Source organism: Barbatula barbatula, assembly GCF_947034865.1.
Source record: "Barbatula barbatula genome assembly, chromosome: 22".
NCBI lineage: Eukaryota > Metazoa > Chordata > Actinopteri > Cypriniformes > Nemacheilidae > Barbatula > Barbatula barbatula.
The window spans coordinates 3,032,804-3,049,876 of NC_136785.1; the positions used below are offsets into that span (position 1 = coordinate 3,032,804).

The 17,073-nt window shown below is 39.7% G+C and overlaps 1 protein-coding gene across 1 annotated transcript; it reads right to left on the reverse strand.

Annotated features, from left to right (window-relative positions):
* Positions 1-11,381: 11,381 nt before the first annotated feature.
* sdad1 (SDA1 domain containing 1) lies at positions 11,382-16,263 on the reverse strand. Its single transcript, XM_079485800.1, has 22 exons — positions 15,966-16,263; positions 15,671-15,775; positions 15,474-15,572; positions 15,205-15,315; positions 15,003-15,074; positions 14,823-14,923; positions 14,674-14,731; positions 14,479-14,553; positions 14,278-14,379; positions 14,120-14,189; positions 13,938-14,041; positions 13,559-13,616; positions 13,388-13,446; positions 13,204-13,280; positions 13,002-13,099; positions 12,812-12,888; positions 12,578-12,701; positions 12,337-12,431; positions 12,057-12,244; positions 11,872-11,956; positions 11,609-11,770; positions 11,382-11,529 (listed from the first exon to the last, which is right to left on the reverse strand). The coding sequence occupies exons 1-22, from the start codon at positions 16,053-16,055 to the stop codon at positions 11,485-11,487; spliced, it is 2,055 nt and encodes a 684-aa protein (XP_079341926.1). The 5' UTR covers positions 16,056-16,263; the 3' UTR covers positions 11,382-11,484.
* Positions 16,264-17,073: the final 810 nt, after the last annotated feature.

Consider the following 17,073-nt stretch of genomic DNA (forward strand, 5'->3'; position numbering starts at 1 on the left):
TTGAAATGTATTTTTAATATCAACATTTAATATGAGAGCAACATGTGATCATGTGAATCTTTTTGAAACAGTGTTTATGTTTCTTATAGAATTTGATAGGTCTTATTTAATTAACATTGCATATAGGAATTTATAGTGTGTCTGATATTGGACCTGTGTTTTGACTTGCATAACCTTTTATGTTTTGCTTAAAGTCAATGTTTTCTTGTACTGCTGCTTTGTAACAATGAAAAATTGTAAAAGCGCTATATAAATAAAGCTGACTTGACTTGACATGAATCTATCGGTGAGGTTTGACAGGTGGCACACTGATATTCAAATTTACAGAGAGTCAAATTCAGTCAACATTTGTGAATTGTTTAAAAGAAAACACCATACATCTGTGTTATGAAAGGACGTCAAGTTAAGGCAACAATCTCCATGGCAACATGTTCATCTTTAATTAGCCTGATGATGGGGCTCAGAGCAACAGGACGTGCATGCGGGTACGATGGACAGAGAAAGGGGGAAGGTTGAAAACATCCGTGGAAGATTTCAAATCCAAAAATATCAGCCTTTATATTTAAACATTATATGTATGTACATAGTATGTTATATTGAAATTATACCTACAAGCGCTGTTGCGCTCCGGGCGACCCGAGTTCGAGTCCCGGCTCGAGGTCCTTTCCCGACCCCACCCCCTCTCTCTCGCCCACTTCGCTCCCTGTCCTCTCTAAAACAACAGCTGTCTAAATAAAGGCAAAAACGCCCCAAAAAAAATCTTTAAAAAAAGAAAGTATTCCTACAAAAATGCTCTTCAGTGTCAAATGAACGTATTTTGATTTATTTATTTTAAGATAAGGCCTATACAAAAATCATGTTTATTAATATTTGATGGACTGAATGGATTTTCAGGATTTTAAATGAATTCGGTTTAATAAAACGGGCAAATAACTTCATTAGTTAAATATATCCCTCGAGCGCCTGTCTGGATAAATGAATTTACATTTACCTCTTAAATATTGTTTAGGTGGGCAAACTCAAAAAACACTTAACAATGGCCTGTCAAATGCTTTTACGAGGGATTCATCATATAAACAAAATCCAGCCTGCCAAATCAATCTTGTCATTTCATGTAAAGTGTCCAGCACATGGTTTGGATTGATCATTTAAAATGATGATAGTAATTATATACATACATGATGTTAAAACAGGGCGTTATATTTAATATAAAAATCTCTAAACCTAAAATGTATGTACATGACACCATTTAATATTTTATTGACATGCGGATCAGTTTCAAGCAACGTAAAACCAAACGTTCTGATACAAAGTTCTCTAAACATCTCTAAAGTTATTGTGTTTAATCACAATATTTCTTTTTAAACAGGTTTATGTTGAAAAGAAGCGGTTGAGTTTTCCAGCTCGGTGCAGATAAAGCAAAGGCTGAACAAAACCACACAGAACAAAACAAATCAAACCAATCAGCCAAAATACCTTAATAACCTGTGTTGTCATTACAGCAAGAAATCCCAAGACAGCATATGAGATGTACGCGATAACCATGCTCACAGTGGTTATTAGAATGAGACGAAACGCTCTTCTCTTCATGTGGTTTTCCTCCTCTCTCTCTCTTCTTCTCTCTCCTGGTCCAGACTGCTTCAGAGCTCTGAGAACAGCCAGACAACAGAACAACTGGATGGAGAGAAAGACGAGAAACTGAACAGAGAAAAACCACGAATGTCCAACAAAGTCTTGTACAATTGCGCAGAACATGCAGAACAAACAAGTTCCAAGACACATGATCCAGGCAGCGGATGCCAAGATCACACGATATCTGAGAGGTTTGTACTTCAGAAAGGTTACAGGATGAACCACCGCCAGGTAACGCTCCACACAGATCAGACACTGAAACAGAGGACGGCCGGTCATGACTAGTTCTGTTATAAACCGTGTTAATTTTCGGAGACATAAAAACCAGGCCGACAGTATTAAAGCCAAATAATTCAGACAGCTTACAATCTCACAAACAGAGAAATTGAGGATGAAGAACTCGGATGGAGGTATCGTTCTTGATCCTGTTACGATAAGCCACATAACATAGAAGTGTGTAGGAAGACCAAAGAATAAACTGAAGATATGCACACAAATCTCCAGGCTTTCAATTAGTCCGAAAGGAGTCGTGTAGTTAGTGTGCGCTTGAGAGGATGTGAAGTTCACTGTAACGTTTATCTCCTCCTGGATCATCTTCTCCTAGGTTCATTCACCTATGTAAAAAGGGTTATGTGGTAGTTTATGCAGTATGAAGTTAAAACAGATCAATATTAATATGCAAATTTGTAAGGTTCATTTAAACTAAGGGTCTATATTTTAGCCGCAGCTGTGGGTTAAAACAACCCAACGGTTTCTTTTTTGTATTTGATTGAAAATCCTGTTTGTGGTTCTTAACCGTTTCCATTTCAAAATCAAAACATCAGCCTTTACTTTTATATATTATATGACATTTAATACAATACTATATGTAATATTTAAATTATACCTAAAAAAGGCTTTCTGATGTCAAATGAACATCATTTCTTTACGTTAGAACATATCAATTCATACATCCGTATAAAAATCATATTTATTAATATTTCAACCTATATTTACTTGAATTTGGTTAAATAAAACAGCAAATACGCATTCCCATTTGACTCAATTGCTAAGTTATGCTAAGTTAACCCTAAGTTATATCCACAGATATTAACACCTCGTATGCCAGACATCACAGAAAACATCGAATATGTAAACATTAAAGGTAAGAAAATACAGTGGATGAAAACACCAGCATCATTTTTTATTTCCTAATGTTCATTTGAAACATTCTGAAGGTTTAGGAGGATCATCTCACCTGTTATCTTGGGTGTCTAATTGTCTCTCTCCATCAGTCCCGTGTGGTGTGCTCGAGTTAAATATCTCCCACGAGCCTCCGTTTTTATCAATTCATTTGACCTCCTAAATATCGTATAGGCGGGAACACTGTAAAAATGGTCTATGACATCTTTTAAGAAGGATTTATCACCTAAGCAAAATCCAAATCAATCTCTTCATGTAAACTGGCCAGCACCTGCACTTTAAACACCTGAAATGCAAAGTCCGGACTGATCATTTAAAAATGATGATGGAACTATGACACACGCACAAACACTAATGCAAATTACACCATTAAATCTTTTATTGTGAGTTCAGTTTAAGTAAGGGATCCCTTTAGATCAACAAAACAATGTAAATCACAACGTTCTGTTAAACAATCACAATGCATGTGTCACCGGGTGAACAAACCAGGAACCAAAAAGATTTCGACTCGTTGCTAGGGGGAAGAAATGCCGGTGCGACACCATAACGAGCACCAGCTGAGGCCAATGATAAGCGCTTCATTGAAGCACAGTATAAAGAGAGAGGCTGAAAGCATGGTAAGAAAAGAGGAAGGGGGAAGAGAATGTTTGGGCAGTTGTGAAGTGCTGCAGGAGTACTCGAGTGGATCATAGTAGCGGCAGTGAGCGGCGAGTGAGTAACAGTAACAGTACCTGTACCAGCTGGGGAGATCATTGAGTTCGGGCTTATCTTCTGAAACCACTATCCTTTGGATCATCCACCCTATGAAGAGGAGAGAAACGAGTTGATTAATGGCTGTAAAGATAGAGTGAGTTTGCAGTGTCTGAAAGAGTGAAACCAACACGTGTGAGGATTTACCAGAGTGATTTATGCACGAGTGTGGTGAGATCAAACCACTGTGTTTTCTCTGAGTCTCTGATGGATGAAACTGGTCCATAACTTTGAAGATGCTTTCAAATTGAACTGTCCCCGTAGTTGTTTTCAGGTCCCTAAAGATGGTGTAGAGGAGGAAGGAAAACTCAACGCACCGTTGTTGCCACAAGTCACGAGCACTGTATCCCACATCAACGAAAGTCCAGCCTTACCATTCTTCTGACGATGCCGTTCCATTACACCCAGAACGAGAGCGAAGGCTGGTAAAGTACTCCGTTTTCTGTCTCACCTACTACTGTCCGCCTCACTGTCGAATTGTCCGTCCCTTACAGGGAGCAAAGAGGGAGCTTTTGTGAAGAGTTGAATGGTGGCTTCGCAAGCACGTCAACGAATCCGAGCCCGGAAGCTGCCTGCCCCAAGAGTTCTTCCACGAGTCTGTTGATGAGGAAAGTCCCGGTCTGTCTCACGAGGCCTACCTAGAGGAATATTCTTACCTGAAGAACGGAAAGTACCTACCGGCACCCCCCCTTCCTCACTTCATCAACGCTACAGCCACAGGCCCACCTACAGAGGAATATACTTACCTGAAGAACGGGAAAGTGCCTACCGGCACCCCCCCTTCCTCACTTCATCAACGCTACAGCCACAGGCCCACCTAGAGAGGAATATACTTACCTGAAGAACGGAAAAGTACCTACCGGCACCCCCCCCCCTTCCTCACTTCATCAACGCTACAGCCACAGGCCCACCTAGAGAGGAATATACTTACCTGAAGAACGGAAAAGTGCCTACCGGCACCCCCCCTTCCTCACTTCATCAACGCTACAGCCACAGGCCCACCTAGAGAGGAATATACTTACCTGAAGAACGGAAAAGTACCTACCGGCACCCCCCCCCTTCCTCACTTCATCAACGCTACAGCCACAGGCCCACCTAGAGAGGAATATACTTACCTGAAGAACGGAAAAGTGCCTACCGGCACCCCCCCTTCCTCACTTCATCAACGCTACAGCCACAGGCCCACCTAGAGAGGAATATACTTACCTGAAGAACGGAAAAGTACCTACCGGCACCCCCCCCCCCTTCCTCACTTCATCAACGCTACAGCCACAGGCCCACCTAGAGAGGAATATACTTACCTGAAGAACGGAAAAGTACCTACCGGCACCCCCCCCCCCTTCCTCACTTCATCAACGCTACAGCCACAGGCCCACCTAGAGAGGAATATACTTACCTGAAGAACGGAAAAGTGCCTACCGGCACCCCCCCTTCCTCACTTCATCAACGCTACAGACACAGGCCCACCTAGAGAGGAATATACTTACCTGGAGAACGGAAAAGTACCTACCGGCACCCCCCCCCCTTCCTCACTTCATCATCGCTACAGCCACAGGCCCACCTAGAGAGGAATATACTTACCTGAAGAACGGAAAAGTACCTACCAGCCCCCCCCTTCCTCACTTCATCAACGCTACAGCCACAGGCCCACCTAGAGAGGAATATACTTACCTGAAGAACGGAAAAGTACCTACCGGCACCCCCCCCCCCCTTCCTCACTTCATCAACGCTACAGCCACAGGCCCACCTAGAGAGGAATATACTTACCTGAAGAACGGAAAAGTGCCTACCGGCACCCCCCCTTCCTCACTTCATCAACGCTACAGCCACAGGCCCACCTAGAGAGGAATATACTTACCTGAAGAACGGAAAAGTACCTACCGGCACCCCCCCCCCCTTCCTCACGTCATCAACGCTACAGCCACAGGCCCACCTAGAGAGGAATATACTTACCTGAAGAACGGAAAAGTGCCTACCGGCACCCCCCCTTCCTCACTTCATCAACGCTACAGCCACAGGCCCACCTAGAGAGGAATATACTTACCTGAAGAACGGAAAAGTACCTACCGGCACCCCCCCCTTCCTCACTTCATCAACGCTACAGCCACAGGCCCACCTAGAGAGGAATATACTTACCTGAAGAACGGAAAAGTACCTACCGGCACCCCCCCCTTCCTCACTTCATCAACGCTACAGCCACAGGCCCACCTAGAGAGGAATATACTTACCTGAAGAACGGAAAAGTACCTACTGGCACCCCCCCCTTCCTCACTTCATCAACGCTACAGCCACAGGCCCACCTAGAGAGGAATATACTTACCTGAAGGACGGAAAAGTACCTACCAGCCCCCCCCCTTCATTGCGTCCACGCTACAGCCACGAGCATCCCTACCCCTGCTTTTTATCCCTTTTTAGATTAATAAAAACTTACCTTTTTAAACTCATCCTTGTTGTCCGCCTCTTGGTGTTTTCTGGTGTCTGCTCCTCCGGAGTGTGGTAAATAACCCTCGGCCCTGTCACGGGGTGAGCATTCCAGCTCGGTTCAGAAAGCACTGGCTGAACAAAACCACAAATCAAACCAGAGAGCCAAAATCCCTCAATAACCTCAAATTTCAAACCAGCAAAAAATCCCAAAACAGAACATGGGATGTATGCGATAATCATGCAGACAACAGTTATGAGAAAACGCTCTTCTCTTCATCTCCTGGGACCCGTTTCAGAAAGCAAGGTAAGTGCAAACTCCGAGTAAGTTAACCAAAGAAAACGGGATACTCTGGGGTTTCAGAACGCGAGGTATATTAAACCCGCGACCGCGGGGTAAGTCAAGCCCGTTTCAGAAAGCGAGGTATCTTATACTCAGAGTAACCTACTCTGTGAACCTAACCTGGTCGGGAGCAGGTTTTATTCCACTAACCCGAGGTTTGTTACAATCTCCGCCCCCTTTTAGAAGCGCGAGCGGTGTTGAACAGACATTAAATGTCCGTTTATTCAGGAACCTGTAGACGAGGAAGCTGCATTCATTCAGAGTTAAATTTACGTCGGTAGAGAATATATGGTGAAGCCCCGTTTGGATGTTTTATCATATCCGGAAGATTTTTTTTATTCGAGCGATACCGTTTTTCTTTACATTCCATTAAATATATCCATACTCTGCTTCATCCTAACATCACAAACCTCACTCGTCGTGGCCGCACTCTTACATCTGAGCAGATTCTCTGTATGGCCTTACGTTTCTTTGCTAATGGTATCTTTCTTTATAACACCGGGGATGCAGAACATGTTAGCAAGGCAACTGTATGCAGAGCAGTAAGAAAAGTGTGCATCGCTCTCAAGCAATTTTTGTTCATTTTTGTTAAGTTTCCTGTGAGAGCCATCAAAGAGGAGTTTCATAGGATTGCAGGTGAATGGTGAACGTCTTTCTGAATAAGCTGATCAAATAAATGTAGTCTTGCTGCCAACTCTGGAAGTAAGCTAATAATTTAAATACCCTTTAGGATTTCCCAACGTGATTGGTTGCACATTTAAAATGTCCCACTCGCGCGGTCTTCGAACCGCCGTCGGTCCGAATGGGAGACGGGCACTCTAACGATGAGCCCTAGAGCGTCTCTGTTGGTCGGGGAGTGAGGCTTACACACTGCACAGCTCTTCACTAGCTGGCCTCCGTTACACATAGCTGGAGAAGACACATAGCTTTTTTGTCTTCTACAGCCACAGTGCCCGGTTCTCATGTCCTCATAACTTTCAAGGCCAGTTTATTAAATATATCAAACATGTCCCAGTCAGGCATCCTACGAGCAATTAAACTCACCGGACTGAATGATGTTTTTATATTTCATTTTCAGCTGCTGCCATGTTCTCTTTATTGCAGAAGGATTGCACCTACATGACAAAAATCGTAGGTATATATGTGTATATATATATATATGTAAATGTATATATAGTGCCTCCAATTCGACTAGCGAGAAATAAACGGAGCGCTTTTTGTCACGTGGTGTTGCCATGGTGAATCGTGTAATGTTTTGGAAGAAACATGCCCATCTATTCTTACCTCCCTTTTATGTCAGATTTTGTATCGTGCCCGAATCTTCTCCCTCCATCAGTCCCATTGGGGTCAAATAAGACTCGGGTTGAATCTCTGCCCTGTTTGTGAAATTGTTCAATCTCTTTTTCACCTGATCTATTTATCATGATCGAATGGACCTTTTTCACAAGACTGTGATGACGGTCATCAGCATCGAAAAATGAAACGTTACATAACAATACATAACAATATACTTTGTGTTATAATACCTTTGCATCAAATTACCAAAATAATATAGTCAACGCAAATGAGAGTGGGTTTCTTATACTGTCACATCATTCTCTCTTTTGACTGCCGTTATCAGAATCTCAATTTTTTTTCTTTTTGTTGAAAGTAGTTAAAACACTATCATTACGTTTTTCTTTTGCTATTTGAGCATGCGAGAATGCAAAAAATATATTTGTGGTAGTCTCCCATTCACCGCTATTGAAGTTCACCCAACTATGGTGACCTCCGCTGCTGAGAAACCCGAAAACGTAAATTATGTCCTTAGGCTAACCACAAACCAAGCAACGGTAATACTTCACGTACAGTATAGTGCATTATAAAGGGTTATTCATTTAAAGGGTATGATGCATTAGAATTGTTCATAATGTGTGTTGAAACACAGTACATTAAATGTTGTTTTAAAGAATTATATGCAAATTAGATTTGATAAGTGCTATAATGTAGCAACTGTAGTTACCATTACTCATGAGACATTACAACGCATAAGGTGCATTACAACGTATAATTGATACATTAAAACTACTTTTATAATGCATTATACATATATGCTTTACGTAAAGTGTTACTATGAAAAAAAAACAAAAGGGCCAACCCATATGTTGTGATATTGTTTTCCTTGCTAACACTTTTTAAAAACCTAAATATTTTAGATTTGGACGGTCAAATGGTAAATCGAATCCAGAATAAAAGCCTGTGTTAACATAATATATGTCTGGGTACTGTGCATATACATTTTTTATTTATAAACACACAAGTACACATACATGTATACATATTTTGGAGAAACAATTTACCCATAATTCAAATTGTATATAAACGTTTATTCATTTGTATATTTTTCTTAAATATGTGCATGTATGTATTTGTTAAACCAAAATGAATATGCACGGCAGACACAATGTAAACACACATTTTTATTATAAGAATCATTTGACAAGCCTATTTTAGACAATATATTTTAAGTAGCCGTAGTGACCATTTGTGTAGGTTACAGCTCTCGACACTAATTTAAACGTTAGTTTGGCCAATAAATGATAACATAAAATGCATATAAATGATGTGTGATTGTATAGAGTAAAACTTGAATTGCTTACAGCTACACAAACTAGACATAGATTCACATACAATAAAGTCATGCACAATTCCGTGCACTAGATCAATCTGAAGTGGTAATATCTCTGAATAAACGTAAAAGTGTACATTTTTAATTACAGTAAATAAACATGAAAGATGAATTGACTGCATGAGGGATGGAGGCAGATGAGTTTTATAAATGAGGCCTGTGATGTGAATGTTTTGCAGAACCAAAAAAAATCCTAGAAATCAACATAAGATAAAACAGTTAAACATTTCAGGGCAATGCCTTTTTAAATGATGATATTTAAATGTCAGTGCAAGTTGTTTTAGATCACACATCTAACATTTAAGTGAGACTGAGACTCATTTCAATCAGGTATTTGTCACCCGAAGAGTGAATTTCTGCACTCTTGTTATATGCAAATGTTTTTGCTGTCGACAGCTGTCACTAGTTCACGTTCTTTATGTAACATCACAGCAGAGATGCAAATATTACAATTTAGTGACTCATGTGGGTATAGCTAAGTACACATTTAAAGCATTTGCATTGGCAATGCTTTACAATTGCATAAAAGTAAAGTTGTAATGTTTCAAACTTAAAATCTATCAAATATCTAAGCATTTAAAATAATGACACATGATCCAGCTTCATTTGATATTGAAGTGATTGCGAAAGCTTATTACATAGAATTGCAGATGAATATAAGAATAAAGAGCCTGCTGTATGCGTGTGCTGTGTATAAATGCATTGATATATGTCTGAGATAGAAACACAGTAACCTTGTGTCAGATATATAGTTTAATGTTTATAGACCAAGACCAACAATTGTTTGGCTTTTCTTGTGTGACTAAAATACTAGTTTCACAGCATTAAGAAAACTGTGTTTTTACTGCTACTAAAATTACGGTAATCATATTTTTCAGATAACTATTTTAATAAAGGTTACTTTGGAAGGAAGCTGCATTTCTGACAAAGGAGCAGTTTTCCATGTCCATACAAGTACAAAACCGGTTGAACAAAACCAGCAAAAATCAAGCATGAAAAACTAGCAGTTGTAAAATTTGAAACATCCAGCTGTGATAAAACATAAAAGCATCCTACGATAATCGTAGGGATAAATAGGACAAGCGTGGTGACCGTAGTTATTAGAATGCGCTGAAACGCTCTTCCCTTCATGTGGTCCTTCTCTCTCTCTCTTCCTCTCTCTCCTGGTCCTGACTGCTTCAGAGCTCTGAGAACAGCCACACAGCAGTACAGATTTATGAAAAGAAAAAAGAAAAACTCAAACACTAGAGCAAACACATAAACTTTACCGTGTGCCGCTAGGGTAAAACGTGTAAATACACAAGAGCCAAAACTTATGATCCAGGCAGCAGCAGAACACATGAGTCTGTATCTGAGAGGTTTGTACTTCAGATAGGTTACAGGATGAACCACCGCCAGGTAACGCTCGACACAGATCAGACACTGAAACAGAGGACGAGCGGTGACAAGCAGTCCTACAGAGAATCTCAACAACACGTTGAGCTGCGGAAACATTACCACCAACCAATACAAGGGACATGTCAGAGAAATAATGACCTCACAGGCAGAAAGATTGAGGTGTAGAAAATCTGATACAATTCTTCCTCCAGAGAAAATAAGCCAAATTATTAAGCTGTGTGTCGGAGGTCCAAACAGAAAATTGAAGCTCAATGTAAAAATCTTGACAAAGTCCCATTGAAATGGTGACGGAGATGTAACGTTTGCTTGAAGATCCACCAGAGAAATGGTGGAGTTCTCAAATCCTGTCATTGCTCGCTCTTCTGACTGCTAAAAACAAACCAATCGTTAACTTGAAAAAATATAAAATATTTAAGAATAAAAAAAACATGTAAGGTTAAAGTAAAGAATGAACGTTCTTAACCTGCACGAATGATTTCTCGAATTATCTTGACGTGTAGAAACCTCAGGAGATGTTTTGCAATCTGACAACTATCTAGACGAGTCCACTTACATCACACTGAACCTGACACATGCAAATACCTACACAGATCGTACAACAAAGCTGAAAATATCAGGGAGAAATCCATACCCCTCAGTCTACAACGCAGAAAACTCAAATACACAAATTAATCCATCGCAATACGATTTCTTGCTTCTAAATATCAATTGAAAGAAGTTGAATTTGTGGGCACTGAAACATAATTTGCGAGACAATGTTGCAAGATAAAAACTACACCCAATTTAAATCAAGTGAATTGATGCAAACACAATGCATTTGCTGCAAATATGGAAAGCTGTCACAATGTTCAGTACATCTTTCATTGTAGACGATTATTACAAAAGTGTTAGTGTTACAGATGGTACAGTTGTACACGTGTGCGTTCAAATTATTTTGAGTATTTTAAAACGATTCAATGCAACAAAAAAAGTAATAAAACAAAGTTTCAATTTTTAAATATTTATTTAAAAGACAACATGTCGGTCAGTACAACACAGACAAGCATCTTCTGTACACAGAACGGTCCTCACAGCTCAGGCCCAGACCGCGTTACTTGTGTTTTCTCTTCTTCAATAGAGCATCTCTCAATGAGATCTGAGTGAAGAATGAACAGAATCAGAGGATTTCAACATCTACATCCGGACGTGTTTGGTTTCGGAGGTTCGGAGCTCACCTGTTTCTCTCTGAAGGAGCGTTTGCCTTTGGTCCTCACGTTCTGGCTGTGTCTCATCATCATGAAGTTCTTCGTTCGTTTCTTTTCCTTGTTACTGGTGCTGGCAAACGGGTTCAGTTTACTCTTCTTCCTTACGAAATCTTTCCTGTCTGGTCTGCCAGCCTGACAGAAGGAAAATGTCACAAATTACACTTCTTGCTACAATCAGTCGCATTTTGTCTTTTCTTATATTTTTGGTATTATTTACTGATAAATATACTGACCATGGCTGTTGCAAGTCGAGTTTCTTTGTCAGATTTGGGTTTCTTGTGAAGACGTTCAATGTCTCTCAGACTAATTATCTCTCCTCTGAACAAAAAAAAACATTAGCTGTAACTAATGATTTAAAAATGATTTTAACGAAAAAAATAAGACTCATTTCAGAAGCGTTTCCAGAATCCCATCCTACCTCTCGTTTTCTTCGTCGCTCTCTACGTTCTTCCTCTTCTGACCCTTGCCCGGTGCAGCGTTGACCTCTTTGGCCATCTGTGCGATTTTGATCTTTTTGAAATCTTCTTGCGTCAAGAGTCGGCTGTTGCTGACCTCCGTGGCTTTAGCTTTCCGCTCGTCCTCCGGGATACTCTGCAATTTCTCAGTCTGAAACATTAAACAGACAAGCAGGGGTTTAGATGCGTCCCCTCTGATATTCACAATGATACTAAATATTACATCATAGAAAAGATCCTCACAACTTCTGTCTGATCTTCATCAGAAGAGTGATGAACGTTCACCCATTCTCCATCTTCATTGTCATCTTCACTCATGCTGGCGATTTCCCAGCCGTCTGTGAGAGCCAGAGAAAGTCAACGGGTTATAGATTATCAATAATAGTCTTACTTTTATATTACCATTTAAAAGTATGGACTTATATCTGTAAAGCCATCAGTAGAGCAAAGAATGTGGACAAAGTCTCAGAGTCTTTCACTGTACCTTCACCGTCGTCCTCTGCTTTCTCTTCCACCTCCAGCACTTCAGCGCCAGGGATGTAATCTTTGGCCTCCAGTTCACCGTAATTCTGAATCTTGGCCTCTTTGGAAGATTCTGTGGGCTTTCCCTGGAAAAAGACAATCGTACAAACATGAATATGAATGTCCAAACAGAATCTGCAATTCTGAGACAATTTAGTCTCTTTTGTAATTTCATCAAAGGACTTCAACAGCTCACCCTGTCTTTTCTGTGTAGCATCTGTGGATTCAGACTTCTGAAGAGCTGGATAAGAGCTCTGGAAGACATCACGACATCTGGAGGACAAAAACCACCATTAAGAGACGTTGTCAAAGTGAATATGATCAATATAATTACTAAAATGCTCCCCAAGGATAAACTAAATACAGTTATTAGAAATGCAACACACTTTTATCTTTGTGGGTTTTGTACAGTGCCAGATCTCGCAGAAGGTCTTCGGACATAGCCAGAGGACATCGGGCCACCAATTCTTTGATAGCGTTGATTCTGTGAGTGAGAGAATGAGATTAGTCTCGAATCAGCATATTTAAACACGACCTCTTTGCAGCATATCAAAAATGACATTTCAGTAAGATTTAAGAAGTGCCTACCCGACGGTCATGACTTCACCAGAATTCCTTTCTGTTACAAAGTTATTGGCGATGGTCATGATAACAGGCTCAATGATCTGTGGACAATAAACAAAATGACATTTCAACAATCATCTCTCATCGGAACGTAGGTTTGTACGTTAATGAAAAAACGAAGGACTGCGCTGCAGATTATTTCTTATACCTCTGGAGGAACCAGCTGATGAGATGCCTGAGCAGCACACAACAGAATCTTAGTCACCTCTGTAAGAAAGAAAAGTTTAAGACATTCAGACCAATTTCACAGGCAAAAGACGTTATGCATAGAACGTAGAAAACTAATTCAGGAACAGAAGAACAGGATTCACATAACTACCTCTTTGATGCGGCTGAAGAAACCGCTGGACAAACGGGTAGTAGTTAAACAGGAAAAGCTGTGTGTAAAACAAACAAACACTAATTATTTTACAGTAATAATTGTAATTTTGTTGATATGTACATTAAAAAAGATTGTTTTTCCAAAATAAGCACCACGTCTCAATGTGTAGGACCTGTATGCTGCGTTCACAGCAGACGCAAATGAAGCGTTTAGCGTGAGGGATTTACATGTTAAGTCAATACAAAGACGTGATGGACATTCTGCGGCACGATCCGCGCGAATGACGCGATGCGAATTGAGCATTTACCGCGCTTGGTGTGAACACCCAGTAATAGGGTATAAATGTACACCTAGTAAGAATAAGAACATACATTACCTCATGAATGCCTACAAGCCTAGAGATAAGCTCCATCAACATGATCTTGACCTCAAAGCGCTCCTTTGAGCTCTCCAACTGCTTCAACAACTTCTCTGCAAAATCTGATACACACAAACGTCATTTAACAGTCTCTGTTACACAATATTGAGTTTTCTGTATATGAGATAGATGAGTCTTACCTTGGGGATCATGTATCAAGTGTATAGCGGAGAAATTAAAGACCTCAACCTTTTTCTTCTTTTTGTGTTTCTGGGAACATAAAATGGAAAAAAAATCAGCACCGAAATTGAAACCCACAGATTAACTTTATGAATGAGGAATCACTAGAGCTGAATACCTTAAGAACTTTCATGGCTTTCTCCATTTTCTTCTTATTTTTGGACGACTTCTTTCCTGTGGAATATCTTATCATAAGATCTCTAGCTGTCGGTCCTTCATCCTGCAGAGAAACAAAAACCACACAGACCCGAATTAGAAAAAAATGAAATGCAAAGAAGTGACAAGAAAAAGCCACATAAAAATGTCTTAAGTCATCCACCTCAGATTCAGAATCACTGTCTTTTGCTTCATCTTCATCTTTTCCAATAAAGAACTTCAACGCAGCTACAAGGATCTGAGAGGAGATAACGTAGATCATAAACACGATACAGGCACATATGGTTGAAAACGGCCAAGCTTCAATACAATATGATGTTACAATGTATGCTGTAACTTAAAACAAAGTGCAACAGACCTTCGCTATCTTGGAGAAACAAGCGGTGGTGATGACGTTGACAGTTTTAGCGTCATTCCTAAATGGTGCAAATAAGAAAATGTGATGACTGCAGGTTACCTTACAGGGTTTCGCATTAGGTCACAAGTCGTATAAATTCAAGGTCTCACCAGATGTTTCTTCTGTACAACTCAACCATCACATCAAGAGAGATCTTGGCAGCAATCGGGTTCGAATCCCTCAACATGGTGTACATGAAGTTCTGCAAGATCTGAGAAAAGAGCACCAACAGTGTTTAATATTCTTCAAAATGACGGTTTGTTTAAGGCGGCAAAATCTGGTTCACTTACCGTGTTTAATTTGTTGTTTTTGTGCTTGGCATTGATATTTTTGACATCAGTCACGATATGGGTGTATAAAGTCTGAGGAGACCAAACAAACATAATTTTTAGTAATACGATTCATACATAATTCACATCAATATGAATTACACGTATCCAGATTTATTAACATATATCCAGGATCATGGATGTCAAAAGGCAGATAGCAGACCTTTCGCAGCAGTTTGTCGTGACAGCGCAGAAGCTCAAAGAACAGCTCCAGAAGACTGGTGGGGCTGATCAGATCTTTGTTTCTCAGGAGAATGAGGGCTCTACAAAACGTCTGACAAAAAAAATGCAAATCATTTAACAGACGTTCCCACTAACAACATTAATATGATTTATAGTAAGAATAAATACAGAATGAAGTGTATACTACCATAGCAAGACATTTTTAGACTAATAACTGAATACCTGTAGGTTTAAAATTGTTAAATTTACCATCCTAAGATCTGGATTCAGGACTGTGTGATGGTTTAAGAGAAGGCCTGTTAGCTCCTGTGGGAACGTTGACAGCTCTTGCAGGTAACAGTGTGCAACCTAGAAAACACAACTCGGGTTTAAATAATATGAACACAAACTATGAGGTTTAATACATCAAATGTTAAAGCATGTAAAGAGAGAAGGATCCTTCATACTTGAGAAAGAAACATGACCAGGTCAGCCAGATCTTTGTTGGGTTTATCCGGCTGATGTTTAAAGATCTCGACATTTGAGTTATAATGACGATACTGCTGCAAGAACTGAAATGACAACGACATACCAAAATAAACAACCAATACATCTACTGCGCGAGTCCTGTGTGTGCAAACACGACATGTCACACAAAGTAAACGTACTACACAGGGTAACAAACTCAGAAGTAAAATAATGAACTGTAAACATTAAGATCACATGTTTACTAGCATGTGAATTACAGTATATTGACGTTACCTCCTCCGTGTAAGACTTCGGATCCCTCTTGATAAGATTTTGCAGCTGTGGGAGGTTCGTCGGTAACTTGTTATTGTGTCGAGACGACATCTTAACAAATTTTCTTATCAATCAAAGCTTCAGAAAAGTGCGATTGTTTAGCCTTAAGAGTTTACTCCAGCGCCAGCGTGGCTCACGAGGAAGTCGCCATGTTGTCAGCGAAGTGAACTACGGAAAGCTGCAGGGACATTTAGCAAGAAATGCGGCCTCCCAGCGGAGAAGGAGGTATTGCAAGGGGCAGATTCACGAATATCGTTTTCTGTAGGTTAAATACTTGTAAAACACACAGATATGCATTTAAATGAATAGCATCGTTTATAAATTTGAGAACGACAACATTTCAAAATAATCATAAAGATTACTTTTGGTTCTCGTCAAACTCAAAGACTCCACGACTCGAGTAGCCCATCAAAACCTCTAAACATTTTTGTTTAATCGCAAATAACAAACGGCGTTATAATAATAAATGATAAATAAAAAATATCATACATATCCGGAGGTAAATTGGTGATAAATCTGCATTACAATGTTTTCAGTGAGAGAAATCACACTCGACTATGATTGGTCCATTCTGAACAGCGCTTCGAAAAGGATTAAATGTCACGTGACTTGTCCCTTTTCCTGGAGCAGTGGGCGTGCCGAAAGGTTTATGAATGGTGAAAGGAGTTTTACTGTATTGGCCAATCAGCGTTAAACTTTTGTTCCACACTCCAGTCCAGCAGGTGGCGGTAAAGCACTTATCAGTTGGTTTGCAAACCCCAACCCTAAAAATAGTTGTAATTTGTTTTTGATTGCTATATTTACTATTTATTACGTTTTTGTAAACTTTTTTTAATCTTAAAGACTACAATATGTAAAAATGAGAATATACAATGAAATGTTGAAACAAAATAATAGTAATGAAAGAGAGAAAAAAGATAAAGGGTAACTATTAATGTTACTACATTATCATTAATAATAAATATAATAATAAAAATAACTTCACTGAACGTGTCAAACGTGTTTAAGAATATTTTTTTAAGTCTAGATTTATTGACATTTTATTTCCACAGGAGACAAAAAGACAAAA

Coding starts and splice junctions, on each gene's coding strand:
- sdad1 (XM_079485800.1), bottom strand. CDS start 16,055: ATGTCGTCTCGACACAATAACAAGTTACCGACGAACCTCCCACAGCTG. Junction 12,889..13,001: donor CAAAACCCACAAAGATAAAA/GTGTGTTGCATT, acceptor TTTGTCCTCCAG/ATGTCGTGATGTCTTCCAGA. Junction 12,702..12,811: donor TGCTACACAGAAAAGACAGG/GTGAGCTGTTGA, acceptor GTCTTTTTCCAG/GGAAAGCCCACAGAATCTTC.